This window comes from Microchirus variegatus (genome assembly GCF_963457635.1).
Source record: "Microchirus variegatus genome assembly, chromosome: 7".
In the NCBI taxonomy this organism is placed as follows: Eukaryota; Metazoa; Chordata; class Actinopteri; order Pleuronectiformes; family Soleidae; genus Microchirus; species Microchirus variegatus.
In genome coordinates this window covers 20,183,545-20,199,333 of record NC_139808.1, presented here as the reverse complement: position 1 = coordinate 20,199,333, position 15,789 = coordinate 20,183,545, and the positions used below count along the sequence as shown (strand labels likewise).

Genomic DNA, 15,789 nt, shown 5'->3' with positions numbered 1-15,789 from the left:
CCCCAATAAGTGAACTGATGTGCAATAAGCCCCTCATCCTCCAACTACTTTCTCTTTTTTTCAATATAGTAACACTTCAATATGTGTACCAGTTTTTCATATTTAATTGTACATTTTATACTGTATTTTATATTTGACTATTTTATATTGTTACTATTTATATTGCCTTACACTTTAAAGCTGCTAAACTGTGTTTTGTTGTCCTAAAAACAATCACAATAAAGAATTCTGATTCTGATTTGACTGGATCCTCTAGTCTGTGCTTTCTAAGGATTAAAACTTTGAATATTGGTTATAAAGTTCATTATGTGGTCTCCCAAGTATTTAAATCAGATTTGAAAAATGTGGGACAGACTTAAGTGTGAATACAGATGCAGAGGAGTCTTTGCAGATTCTGCAAATCTTTTCAGAACAATGACAACTCCTGTTTGATGTCAGTTCTTCAAAGTTGATTTTTCTGCCTATTTTTTAAAAATACAGGCTGTGACACAGATGTAATGATAAATCGAGAGATGCACAAACAAGGCCAGGGGGCAGAAGTGAATGGCAGTGAAATACTGACTGTAGCAACTCCAGCACTGGCTCTGCAGGCTCCAGCTCACAGAAACCAGTATAATGTCAGCTGAGGTGATTGCTTATCAATATCACTTTCAGTCAGTCTCAGGCTTCTTCAGTGACAGACCTAATGTTCAATACACACTCCAGACAAGCTTCTCCTCAGCTGACTGAAGATGGCTATGGACCACATTAGACACATAAGTACTTCTTTATATTGTTTGAATTGACTGAGGCAGAAATGGGAGAGCAGACTTCGACTGGGCTCACTAGTGAGTAATGGAGGGATTGGACAAAGGTCTGAATGGAGGGAAACTCCAGTCAATGTTTGTGGCTGGAGGATTTTCACCTCCACTCCTCTGTCCACATGCCAGTTATACCATTCTGCCCTCATTCCTCTCGCCAACGAGCTACAGCACTGACTGACGAGCCCTGTGGGAGTGTAAAGACCAGTTTAAGAGAAAAGGTTGGATTTTAGCCAAAGAAGAAAATTAAATCTATTTAATTCTTTGAAAATGTGTTATCAGACACTGAAGGCCACAGTTTCCCAAGAACTAAATGACAGGGTGGTAAATGTGGTGGTGACAGACCAATCCCAAGGTCTGTTCTTTGTTATACTGTTTGTTTGTTGTACTGTGTTGTTGGGGTTGGGCAGCTAAAGGCACATTTCTAACACGTGGTTACAGGAACTTAAAGTACCAGGAAGCTTTTAAGATGAACTAAATGGTTGCTGGCTGCAGAAAGCTGTTATCTATATATGTTCCACTGTAGTAAAAAGATCAGGAAGAATTATGCAAATGAGCATGATAAAGTGAACGACCCACATCCACATCAATCTATTCACCTCCAGCCCACCGGGTGGCAGTAATGCCACAGATTATACCACAATGATGTTACTATAATTTACTATTTAAAGAATGTAGCGTTGTAAAAAGCAGCACAGCTGTTGTTCAAACACCAGGCCGCAACAGACGATTTTGAATGTATATCGAATTGTGATTGCAATTCACGTTTTGTGAGGGGATGGAAATTCTTACATAATTATTCTAATTTTTAATTGAATAACATATTTAAAATGATAACTGTGTGATATTTGTGCAGATCTGTGACAAACAAAGATGTTTTCTTCAGTCTGAATAAGACAATATTTAATATAAAATGGTCATTTGACACACATTTTGGCTTTAAGAAATATTGCGCCTCCTGTGATTTGAAAACTGCAGTAGGCAGTGTTGCAATTTTGATTACATTTCAATTAATTGTTCAGCCCTAAAACTGTGTTTATAACACGACACTGAGAAAAAATAATGCTTCTATTCTGTCACAGCTTTGATGCCAACAGACCAGGTGTGGTGCTTGCTCAAACTCACAGTGATGCAGAGCCTATAGAGTTTCAGCTACTGCACAACCCAGGAGTTCTGCCCCCTGTTGACAGTCTTCCCGTCCTGGCCCCACCTGGACTGACCATGGACAGGCAGATGTATCTTTTTGAAAAAATCAGGCCTTTCTGTTCTGATGAGGCAAAATACTTCACATGCCCAGCACCAAAGGTTACAGCACAGAAGAGTAAGCAGAAGAGGGTGTGCTTGTGATGTCATCATTTAGCCCACATATCAACTGTGATGGACAGAGTGGGTACAGTCACATTGTGGGGGAGGAACTGGTATTGAAGATGATAATATAGTCCATGGTCTGGAAAATATTGAACTCTCCTTCACACACTTAGATATATTTTATTTGATATTTGAAGTATGTATCTATCTTTCACCTTTCTTGTTTCTCATTTTTATTCAAGTGCTTTTTGTAACAGAAGAATTTCCCTCTGGGGATCAATAAAGTAAATTCTGATTCTTATCAGTCCACTTAAGTACTTAAGGCAAATAACACTACATTGACATGAACTACATTCATTCCTTTGTTTTCAAACTGCTACACTGTTTCTGTCCTGTGGGCTAACAGACATCAGATGTCACTGACAGCTAGACTGGGTGGGGGGTTGTGACCATGTTAATGTGATGCAAATGAGCAGCTATAGGCCTGGCTCCTCAAGTAGGTCAAAATCTTTCAGGCTGAATTTCTCCCTAAAGCAGTTTGAGGAGTGCCTACATTCAAATGACCACATCTTCTTCAAAAATGATCAGATTTACACGTGTTTGACATTGTTGGAAAGATTAGAAATCACACTTTCGGAATCTGTAAATAACTCCAAATGTCCCGAAGTAGACTTGTGAACGGTTTTGCCATGGCTGGACACATATTCACATTGTACTACTGAATTAAAAACATGAGAACTGCTGTGAAAGTGTGACATTTTACAAGCTGTTGTAGAGATTGGTCAGGTGGAATAAAAAACTGCATGTGCCAGATAGCTCAGCTGGTGAAGCTGGAACCCTGCAGTGGCCTGGGTTTGATTCCACCCGTGGTCTTTGCTGCGCGTCTCCCCCTCTTTCTTCTTTCACACCTACTCTCCAAACAAATAAGGGCAAAAAAAGACCCGACAAAGTATCTTCAATATGAATATAATTTCAACCAAACACTTTTTGCAGCTTCCTGTCACAAATCAGTCAGTCTTCTTCCCTTCTGTGACAAACCAATTCCTATCATTTCCCCCAAATTCCCCCCTTATTTTACCGATCCAGCTCCCACCCGCCCCTCGCCATTTGCGATTGGTCCTGATAATAATACGTTGTCAGGAGCAGGGGGTTGTTCCCTGTAATAAGGGGTATTAACCCGGAGGGAACGGCGATCACCATGATTTTGACGGTTTTAGAGGATGCATGTGCCCCATGTGCATGATGACAAACAGAGGAGAGCAAAGACGACGCAACAGGGGGCCTCCTATCTTGAATAGGAATCTGTCTCCCACAACATCTGTACAAAGGACTGGGGTATTTGTAGCAGCTTAAACTGCGATTAGAAGTCTTTGAATGTGACATAAAGACTTTACCATTGATTTAGCAGGCCCTGGCATATGTATTTATTTATTCATTATTTATCTGATATTGGCATGCATTATGTTTAGTTTTGTCTTTCATTAATCATTTATAAATGCCACAAATACTGAGGTGTCCTCAAGAAAACCACTTGCTCACGCTCATCCTGTGACATAAGCATTTTCACGCTTAAAGAAATCACAGCAAACCCACCCACTGATCCGTTGGCCTGTTCCCACAACCAGATACAAACTCTGTTATCATGCGTTAAATGTATGCTTTTATAAGATGAACTCTGAGACTCTTTGTTAGGACACTTCATTGGTCAACCAAACCAAAACCTCATCCCTAACCTAAACAATAACCTTGACTGTAACATTACTACACTTCTACACTTCTTTATCCTAACTTGAACCAGGACCTCTGGATTGAGGTTCTGCCTCACTGGGTCCAGATCTTGGTCTCCTTTCAGACTACTGGTCCTGAAAAGGTCAGTTTTTATACCAGAAAATAGGTCACACACATCTATCTATAGTTGTCAGGAAGATGGACCTATTAACCCCCAGCCCTAACCCTAAACTAAATTCCTGTAAACCATTAAAAACCCATTTGAAATTTGGAGGACCAACTTAAAATGTCCTCACAGTCAACAGTTTGTCCTCCTAATAAAGATGTTTAGATTCCATTGACTGAATAAAAATAATATTTAAAAAAAAAAAGTGTCTTCCTGTTTTCAGCATTGAAATATAAGTGAAAGGTTGAAGCTCATTTTCCCTGAGGCTTCCATTCAAACAAAATTCATTTTGCCACCAGCAGAGTTGCCCCCTAGTGGCCGACTTCTTATTTGGTCCTACTTCCTGGGGCTTCCCCATTTGAGACCGGAAAGCCATGGTTCTCAAACTGTGGTACGTGGTCCACCAGCGATATGCGAGCATCCTCTGGTGGTACTTGGAGGGAAATCAGAAATACTGTTCTACTGTATATACCAGTGAGGCTGAGTGTGCAGAAAATAAAACAAATAATAATAACTAGAGTCACATAATCGCTGGCGTCATCTTAATCTAATCTCACTATACTAGTGTGTGAATTATATTTGAGGAGGGTGAGGGGGGAGTAAATGATCTTATTAGGAATACATCTGCCTCCTGTGAAAAGTCTGTAGCTGTCTTTGCTCGACCTATTTGCACCACTGTATTTTAACGTTGGTGATAATGAATACTTCAAGAGCTGAATAATTTCTCAGGCGGTTTTTGGTATAAAAAGTTGCAGTGGACAGTAGATAGATTATTCATCCCGGTCATTCAAAATCATTGAATTAGTACCAACTAGACTTTTGAGGCAATTTATTGTAAATGACCTTATTTAACAGCATTCTCTACATCTTTTGGCTGCTCTCTCTGTAGCGGTCACCACAGTGCATGATCCTCATATTTTATTTGGCAGAGAGTTTTACACTGATGTCCTTCCTGATGCAGCCCTCCCATTTATCCAGGCTTAGGGCCGGCACAAGGAGACCCTGTGTCCAATTAACAATAGGGATTGAGTGCCTTGCTCAAGGGTACCCAATGTTCAAGCTCTCTTTCCGCATGGCTGTGGGCTCCCCACTTTATCCTCTCATGTGTTTATGATCGGAATATGTTTGTTTGTTTCATGTGAATGTGTTTTTTTGGGCGGGGGACTCTCCTACTTTCATACTTTCCTTATATTGAGACAACAATTACCTCGGTTCTGTTCTATTGTCTTCTAAATCCAGTTGCTACTGATTCAGTGACTAATAAAGACAAACACGTGTGTTCACGGTGGCAGAGAAGCACTCGAGAAAAGCATCGACCACTCCTTTTGATCAATGATTTCTTCTTACCAAACTCCTCTTCGGGTAGGAGGCACTCTCTCCATTTCTTTCTCTTATACACACACACACACACACACACATACACGTTGTCAGAGGAATCGTTTGCATAAATGCAGGTTCTTCACAGAATAGGACTCATCATCTACCTGAATGCAGTTTAATTGCGTGTCACTGAGGCGTGTAATCCCAATCGCCTCATCGTTACAAAACTAATCATAGCTTTGACTTCAACTCTCTGCTGAGCCGTCCCTTCTCCAGTGTCAACTATCGCCCACCGCGTCCTGCACGCACTGTTCATGCAGTAAATTGATACATATTCATTTGTTTCTTGTTCTCTTTATTATTTTTTTCTTTTTAACCCAGGAGCTGCAGAGATGTGGCAGGCAGCGAGGTTCTCTCAACGTCAGAAAGCGCATCAATAATGCACACGCAGCTTGTTATAGCTCAGACTCGCTCTGCTTTTTCGATGGCACACACCAACCTAAACACCCATGCAGCATCAAAGAGCACCACGATGAGTCTCTTTGTGTGTATGTTCTTGTATTTGTAAGCTCTTTAGGACATTTCCTGGCAGAGATGCTGTCCTTGTCAGGACCAGTACTCCTCATGAAGACCACAACCTGGTCCCTAAGAGGCAGAAGGACCTTATTTCTGAGGAACTGGTTAAGTTGAGGGCTGAGATTTGTGGTTAGGGTTGTCCTAAGAAGAATAGCTGCACCAACTGTGTGTGTGTGTGTGTGTGTGTGTGTGTGTGTGTGTGTGTGTGTGTGTGTGTGTGTGTGTGTGTGTGTGTGTGTGTGTGTGTGTGTGTGAGAGAGAGAGAGAGAGAGAGAGAGAGAGAGAGAGAGAGAGAGAGAGAGAGAGAGAGAGTCATACACACACAGATGCCAGCACTGTATAGAAATGCAGTGACTGAAGGGCATTGAAAGCCTTGACTCCCAAACCTCTCCAAATGGGAAGTGGAGTGATTCTTTATTTCCACTGCACAGAGGTTTGATTTGTTGAAAGCAGATTTATTGAAGTGAAAAAGAAGCACCTTTTCATGAAATAATACAGAATGAGGCTAAGATTGAGGCCAGGGACACTGCAGGCTCCAAACCTCTGAATCTTTAACACGCAGTGAAAATGCAGAGGAGGAAAGAGAGAGGCTCTCAGTGCTTTGACTGAGCTGAAAGCAGCAGCTTCACATGCAGTGTGGTTGACTATAATGTACAGGATAAACAAGCTGCTCAGAACCCAGTAGATAAATTGTCAGTTTCTATTACAGGACACAGGTGTGGCTCAATAACATGTTTTTCCCCCCAAAAAAATGCTCTGTTGATTCTACAGCTTATTTTTTATATATATATATTTAAAACATAATTGTACAGAAAATGTTGGTATTATTAAAATACATTTTCTGTACAATTATGTTCTGTAGATCCAAATAATTTTGTCTTTGATTAAGCAACTTTCTGGATATAATTACAAAATAAAATAAATGATCCGCCACTTTCACATTTACACATACTTTTATGTATTTAAAAAACATATATATGTGTATATATATGTAAATATAGAGAGCTGACTGTATAAGTCTCACTCGCATTGAACGATCTTAACTCGGTCCCACAGAAAAGGGTGCGGCGCAGCTGCCACAACTTTTCCAGCACACGCCACAGTCTTCCCTCCGAACTTTCCTCTTACCTGCAGGAGACGGTGATCTCCACTTTGGTGGCGGGGATGTTCCCCGTGAACGGGTCAAAGTCGTACACCGAAGACATGTCCTCCAGCTTGTCCATAACGTCTCCCTCCATCATCTCCATCGCCAGCGCTCGCAGCGGCTCGGGGGTGATCCGAGAGGCGCACAGTCTGGCCCCGACGGAGCGCGGTGAGTCTCCGGTGAGTCCACAGACCAGATCAGAGACCAGATGGCCTCCGGTCCGACCCGGTGAGGCAGCCACTTCACAAATACTGAGGCTGGAGAAGAGAGAGGGGTCGATGGAGCGCGCGCGCGCACGGACAGAGACGCACTTCTCTAACTGTCCACGCAGCGTGGATGTCTTGTTTTCTTTGGAAAAGGTGGGGACAGTGTTGGGTGACGAGTGTTACGGCTTCACCGAGCAGCTGCACATCACATGGAGAGGTGGACACTTGTGCTTCTCTGCGCTCTGTATTCAGTCTGTGCGCACAGCGGAGCGCGTGAAGGGAAAAACCTAGATACAATCAAACCCACCCATTCTCCTCCCACAGACCTACACTCAAGTGCTGCCATAATAACCCTGCCCGTGTGTGTGTGTGTGTGTGTGTGTGTGCTCTGTCAGAACCAAGAAGCTCATAAACCACAGGAAGACATTTTGTGAAAAGTGAGGACATTTTGACTGGTCCTCGCGTTCTGTCACACCTTAAAAGCGTCTGATTATTATTGATGACATGGTTTTAGGATTGGGGTTAGATTTTAGATCTTCTTCAAAACCTAGTCCCAATGAGGCAGAACCTAATTTCTGAGGAACTGGCTGAGTTTAAGGCTAAGATTTGATGGTGAGGGCTCAGGCTTTGTTGAGGTTGCCTAAATGAGTGGAATTCAATGCAGTGTAGCAACGCAAAGCTTACACCAAAAAAACTATGTAAATTGTATAGAAGTGAGAACATTTTGGTTGATCCTCACTCTCTGCCACACCTATTTCTGGGTTCAGACCTCATGTCAGGGTTTGGCTTGGACATAAATTTATATCAGGGTTTAGTTAAGACGAAGGGTGAGGCATGTAGTTGTGATGGTTAAGGTCCAAGTGGAAACAGGTCTTGACGTCACCTGTAAGAATCTGAACTCCTGATTTGTAGATTCACAATGATTGATGTTCTACAAATGAATGTTTACAGATGTCACCTCCAACCAGGCAGCCGTATGTCCACTGATGTCCACTAATAGTGCTGTCTATTGTTTATTTTCCTCTAAATATAATTTACTTGTTCTGTTGAAGAAGACCAGACCATCAACTCCTCTGGAAAATCTTTATTGACATAAATCAAGTAGGAAATGGACACATTTTCTCACAGAAATTTAATCCAGAGTTCATTTTGCAACTGGTGTAGTCGCCCCCTGGTGGCTGTTATATATGTATTATGTAGTTGTGGTAGAAACATTTAGAATGGATCAGAGAAATTTCCCAAACAATTTGAAATCAAATGGAACAATTGTTTGTTTCTTTCGCCAAACCTTTTCCTCAATGGTCGTCTTTCTGTTGGTGGATTTGGATGGACGTCCATTCGAAAAACTATTTCTTAAAGTCTCTCTGCCTGCGTGACTTTTATAACAAGGTCCGTCAACTGGACACAGCTTTGTTTCAGCGGGTCAAACTCGCAGGGCAAACAGGTTCAAACAATGCTGCTGTGGAGCAATTTTGCAATAGAGAAAACATTTCAGCACCACAGCACTGGACAGCTCCCAGATAAATCCTACTCAGTAAAAAAAACAGCAGGTGAGTTCTGTTAAATCCCCACAGTATACACACACACGTTATTTGAATATTCCAGTTGAGAATGTGTCAAAAAAAACTTTGTTTTTTTGTTTTTGTCTGAAATGTGGTGGTTTTATATAAAAGAAGAACGGTGGCCTGCACATGACTTTTTAAGAAAGAGTTACCAATTAAAATGTGTTCTTGCTGGCTGTTTCAAAATCAATGTTAATTACAGAGAGGGAAGTACATACAGATTTAATGGCCACCATCCATCATTAGCCTGCTCTGTAATCCACATTCTAATGAATATGTTAAAGTGGTGCAGACGCCAAGAAGATGGGGTTTTTTTTGTTCGGTTTTTTTCATTCATAACTCCAATTTCACTATGTGAATGTGCATAGTTATATTATTATTATTATTATTATTATATAGTGGCCATTATGATCATATGACCTCTGGAATGGGGACATTTTGGACAGTCCTCACAAGGACACACAAAGACAGATTTAACCACTTAAGAAAAAGCTCACCTAATAAAATCCAGATTAAATTTACACTGATCTAAGAATATGCTCATCACTGTATTTTGCTTTGTCCATCTTAAGGTGGAGACTACACAATATCTTTTTCCTGATTTTACCAACGATAGACAGAGTCTGCTCCAGCCAGCATGAGTTGGGGACAGATGGCATGGTGACATGGTACACAAATCCATTAATGTATGAGGGGTAAAAGACCCAATCCGACCTCAGTCGCAGTCAATCACACATTTTTGAGCCAATTCTTGACATAATCGGGTGGCATGTACTGATTACTGACCCGACTGCTAACAGCCAATGAAAGAGAGTAGGTGGGACACAGGACATAGCATCAGAAGACGACAGGAAGTAGCGGGAATATCTAAACAACGGTGCCAGTGTCGACTCCTCCATGACTTCATCCATACACGTCCTTCCTTCTTTGATTTCTCAGAGCAGGTAGCTAAGCAAGCAACAGCAACAGCAACAGCAAACTGTTTGTCGTCCTGGTTAGTTTATCCTTCGCACTGTCGCTCATAGACTCACTCGCCAGAGTATGATGTGTTCAGTGAGCTTGTCAAATGAAATAGACTGTGACCCCTCATCAGACACAGTCATTAAATGTGTGATGCCCAGTCGTCATAAACAAATCTAATGAACCCAGTTGGTCACTGTGAACTCTAGTCTAGTCCTAGTCCTTTCAAAATCGGTAAAGACTGTGAAAGTTGCGTAATGTGTCCCCAAATTTAACTTTAGCAACTCCCTGCACCAAAGTCTATAGAGAAATTTAACAATTTCTACATCACACAACCCTAACCCTAACCCTCCAGCGTTTAAGTAAAATGTTATTTTTTGACTTTAGTGTTTCAAACGCTTCATTCAGATTAAACCAAGTGACAGAAACTCACCAAAAAAAGGCAGCAGTAGTTGAGCAACTTCTGCTTCCCTGCTGGATAAAAATGTTGACTTTCTCAATGGACTCAGATGCAGGAGAGTGAGCAGTTTGCAGAAACTTGTTTCCAGGCAAAGAAGCATCTGTTCTTCCTGCTGGTAGAGCATTTCTGCCTGGCTCATCCAGTTTTCAGCAAAGCAGTGCGAAAACTGAGCTTTCATTTTCAGTTTATGGAAAGGTGCTGCAGAATGTATTGCATCAGTATTATGTTCTCACTAAGATAGGAGCATAAGTGTGTGAGATAAAGAGGGCGAACACCGACACTAAACATCTATCTCTCACTCTCTACATGGAAAATACTGAATGTAAACAATCACAGTCATAAATAGACAAAAAGCCAATTGTTTCCTGTCGACCTCTGTTCACCTTTGGAGAGAAATCTTTCCATCAGCTTTTCATAAATGTGCAAAACTATAGCCGTGATCTTTTCCTGTGTTGGAAACAGATGCGTCAGTTTCCCTGGCAGTTATTTTTTCTGTCACTTTCCCGCTCACTCACTCCCGCATGCACATCACACACACACAGGGAGGTAGAGCTATAAACCATTTTACCTTCTGTCATAAATTGGAGCAGAAGCAGCTCAGCATAGAGCACCCAGCATCTGGATTCTGAGAAATCAATTTACCCCGGCACAAGATTCCTCTGCCCACACAGCCCTGCAGCTCAGGACTGGTAACACGCACACACACACACGCGCGCGCACACTATCTTTCTGTCAGACGTACACGTTATTGGGCACACACAGAAACAAATTATTTTCTCATATGTCACTGAAAAAGCCCTTAAACAGAGATAAATGCACACACACACATCTACATACACACCCCTTCCCTCTCCAGGAAGATTCATGTATTCTCAGGGCTCAGTGTGTGTTAAGTGTGGGTGTGCACGTTATTGCAGATGTTCCAAGGAGTGGGTTGGCTGGAGCAGGGCCAGAGGACAAAGATGAAGAAAAAAAACCAAAAAAAACAGAGGAAGGGGAGGAAGAAGAGATTTAGACCCACAACAGCAATTTGCCTTCACTGCCAGCAGAATTAGAAACATGGCAGTGCACAGTTTTGTACAAGGTTTTTAATTAAAACTGGATTTAAGATACACACTGACTGTATGTCCACAGTAAATTACTGGCTACAGTAAGTTGCAGTATGTGTCTGAAATACTTTCACATGGACATTATTGCACTACTGTAAACTGACAGCTTTAAAGCCCATTTACACGGAGACTTTCGTCCGTAATTTGCCTTCATTTCGTTTGTCATTGTGCTGCCAGCAGGGGACTTTACAATGACGGACAAAACAGAGCAATACCACCGGAAGCCGTGGAGGCTGTATAGAGTCAATTGTCCAATCAGACAGGAAATTAACTGGCAACCGACAGTTGCCAGAGCTTTCTGGTTCATTCCTGCAGCCAGGAAATGTCTCACACGCCACTGCGAACTATATGCAAAAGCTTCCATGCCTTCATTGAATGGAAGAAGAACGTAAGAATAAGATGACATTGGATCCTGCTTATTTATGCACGTTTCTTCAGAGAACAAAAAGACATCATGCCTTAGATTCCAATGACATTTTGTAACTGTCTACTCTCTCCTTGTTTGGACCGAAATGGCAAAAAAACCTTCTAGTTTCTCTGCCCCTTGTGCTTGGAATAAACCTAAATCATCAACATTTATTTCACTATTCCACTCTATCTAAGAAGACCGACAACAGGAATAGGATTGAACAGTGCTGCTACTGCGACCATAACTCCTGCACTTTTTTTGTTGTATTTACTTGCACTTTTATATTTCAGTGTTTGCTTTGTAACTGTTTTCTCCCTGTTTTCATGAACTATGACGTGTGCTGCTGCTTTTCTTGAACACGTCACCCTTGAAAAAGAGGTCTTGCTCTCAATGGCTCTTTTACCTGGTTAAATAAAGATAAAAGTAAATAAATAAACAACTCAGTCTGCTGATGACACAACAGTGATAGATAGATAGATAGATAGATAGATAGATAGATAGATAGATAGATAGATAGATAGATAGATAGATAGATAGATAGATAGATAGATAGATAGATAGATAGATAGATAGATAGATAGATAGATAGATAGATAGATAGATAGATAGATAGATAGATAGATAGATAGATAGATAGATAGATAGATATTGCAGAGGGAATGAAGGACTTCTTGTAAATGTTTTTACGTGCGAGTTGGGCAAATATCTGAGGAGGGGATGAGACCGCGAACAGGGACGAGGTACAGAGACTGCTCAGTGAACACCAAAAAAACAAAGGAGATATTTCTGGAGAAAATGTGACACAGACCCGGCAGCCCCCTCTACGTCTGTGGGAAATGTGTGAAAGACCTCTCCTAGGAACCAAACACCATATGTCATGATCAAAAGGACTTCCTAAGGATGCTCAGGAGAAATGACGTGGAGAGGAAGCTGCTGCTGCTGCTGACGGTCTTCTGGGCGACCACAGAGAGCGTCCTCGTAAACACAGGCCGCTCAACTGCAGATAGAAAAGCACTGTGTAAGACGAGTAAGAACAGCAGAAAAGCCCACTGGCCGCCCACTGGAAGACCTCTCCGGGTCACTTAACTTCTCCAAGGCTAAAAACATAATTAAAGACCCTCCTCACCCTGGACCCCATCTTTTTGAACCCGCTGCCCTCTGTAGACGATACAGAAACTGCCAAATCACACACAACCAGAGACTCAGAGACAGATTTGTTCCTACAGCCATTGCCATGATAAACAAATAGTAAAAATAAAGCTGCACCTTGCACTGCACTGCAGTTTATAGTTTCTCAATTCTAATTTCTCTGAGCCATAATAGTTTATTTTGAGTCAGGGGTGTGAAAGTAATTTTAGTTCAGGGCCACACATACAGTGCAGTTTGAACTCAAGTGGGCTGTACCACTAAAATAATAGCTTAATAACCTATAAACAACAACAACTCTTTATTTTTCCCTTTGTTTAATATTTAATGAAGTATCTTTATACAAAATATATTGAATAACCTAAAATAATCCCTCATGTGGGGCATAAAGCGGTAGAATAGATGGATTATGCAAAAGTCGTGGCGTGCATAAGTCAAATATTGAAAATGCAGCTCCACACTTTGGATTTTTCATTCGTTTTAGTTTTGACTTTATGTTTTTAAAATGAGCTAGATTTTATTTTTGTAAATGCTTACTTGTTTGCCAGGTGCAAGAATCAAAAATTCCGCACCTTGAATCTGTGTTGGTGTATATGAAAAGTGCTCTATAAATAAAACTGTCTGTACCAATGGAATAAGGGATAAACACTGAAAGATTAGAAGATTAAAATATGTAAGGAACATACCACAGCCGCACATATGTTGAATAAAACCTAAGAATGTGCACGAATAATCCAAGTCAAGGCAATAAATATCTACATGGAGCAAGTGAGCAGTTTGTTCTGTGTTTGTGAAGGTGCTCTGTTGGAGGCGTATTTGTTCCCCACATGATGAAAGTGGAGGCTGTTTCTCTGTCAGGCAGAGCTGATGTGTCGTAAAGTCTTATTGCACTTGACAGGAGAGATTTTTTTGTGTTCGTCCTAATGACAGTGTTTTTCAAAAAGATGCTTCACTGACTGTCCTGTGTGGAGAAATCCAGTAACCCAGTATCCTGTCAAACCATGTTCATACTGTGCTTTAAGGGCAATATATCCAGTATATGTAAGATGTTTACAACAGTGACAACACATGATGAACAACAATTTCCTCTGGGATAATAAAAGTATTCTGATTCTGATTCTGACCCTCAAGGAAAAATCCAGAGTCAAAGACTCTCCAGGTCTATTTTGAGATGCCATGTATGTGGTAGTGAGGAGAGAGGGTTTCCTACAGACAAACCAAAGTCTCCATAACTGCATGTGTACACACAGATTCTACAGAAGCCAGTACTTGAGCCAAAGTTGTCTTCCTATGACACCATCTTCAAAAGTCCATAACAGTCGATTGCAGAATACATCACATGACATTTCATTACTGCTGTAGAGCCAAACAGACTACGCTGTTCCATGCAGCTCCCTTTCAATTTCCACTTCAATACTAGTCGATGTTGCAATATGGAAAAACTCTCCTCCACTGGTGTCCACTGCTGCCTTATGCAATCGACTGTTCTGGACTTTGAAGATGGAGGAGGGAGGGTGGCAGTTGTCACAAGAAGACAACTACATTTCCTCCAAATATCTTTGTTACTCATTACTACCAAATAAAATCAGAAGAAGAAGAGTTGGTAATAGTCTGTTTTTATATAACGCTTTTCGAGTCTTGACTTAGGAGCTGCTTTACACTACAGTTTTGCCATTCACCCATTCACCCGCTTCAAAAGGGGGTTAATTGCCTTGCTCAGGGACACATATAGACTAGCAGAGCCAGGAATTGCACCTACAACCTTCCAGACTAGTGTTGTGTCAGTCATGAATGATTCGTTCGAAAGAACGAACTGACTGGGATCACTTCATGAACTGATTCGTTCCTTTCTTAGTTCAGTTGAGCTCAGCAGCGATTGTCGCTGCCACATTCTGTGAATCACTCGTGAAGTCGTTCGCCGGCGCAGTCACTCAGTCGTGAATCTTCGTCGAACGACGCCAGCCAACGTGCGCTGAGTGGGGAGGGAGTGACTAGTAAGAAGAACTGTGTCTGCCGTGCTGCTGTGATTCGTTCGCGCTGTCAGTCACTGACTCACTCGTGATTCGCTAACGAACTGACACACAGAGAGCTGGAGAACTGTGGCTGAGGAACGAACTGACACACAGAGAACTGGAGAACTGTGGCTGAGGACATGAATCTCGTTCACGCTGTCACTCACTCTATGACCCGGGCGCGAGTGTACTGCACTCAGGGAGGACGTGAGTCACGTAGCATGGCACTGGGCTCCTGCTTAGCACTGAACGATTCGGTGAACAAATCTTTTGAACAAATAATTTTAATGAACGGATTCTAGTGATTCAGTACACTCAAATGAACTGCTGATCCCATCACTATTCCAGACCACTCATACCACTGAGCTACCATGGCTCAGTCTTTACTCCAGACTTTTATTTAACCCTTAGAATGTAGATCCTTTTGGCTACTATGTTAAAACGTACAGTATACACAGAGGCTAGAACATAATAATGTGCAATAGAGTGTCTTATATGCTTTTTTCAGCACAACCTCGGCAATCTGATGATTTTTTAATTTTCACCAACTACACAAACACACCTGAGCAAAAAGTACTCAAAATGATTAAAGCTCAGATAGAGTGGTCTTGTTGCATTATGTGCAACAGGACCACTCTATCTGAGCTTATATTATATGTGAGTTATGGAGGTCTACTTACATACATTAACTTGTTTTTATGGTCAAAAACCTGCTATTTTCTGCAAATGAGCCGACCAAAATCTCTCCTGACTGACGCTCGTCTCAGCCGCGGTGTTTCAGACATAAATCTCACAACCAGAAGACAGAGTGTGTTGTGATTGGCCAGCCAGTGTAAGGTCTTCCCAACTGTCTTGTGATTGGCCAATACCTGGAAGTGACGTA

At 41.5% G+C, this 15,789-nt stretch overlaps 1 protein-coding gene across 2 annotated transcripts in view; it reads right to left on the bottom strand.

Moving 5' to 3' along the window:
- The window catches only part of cpne5b (copine Vb), a gene marked incomplete at both ends in the record, with an annotated part of 168,184 nt that extends 160,898 nt beyond the window's left edge, over positions 1-7,286 (bottom strand). The window contains one exon of one of the 2 annotated variants that reach the window (XM_083892908.1): positions 7,027-7,286. In XM_083892908.1, the coding sequence (XP_083749034.1) occupies positions 7,027-7,145 (119 nt within the window). The remainder of the gene's footprint in view (positions 1-7,026) is intronic. The other variant, XM_083892907.1, reaches the window with a different exon arrangement.
- Between the last annotated feature and the right edge of the window lie 8,503 nt (positions 7,287-15,789).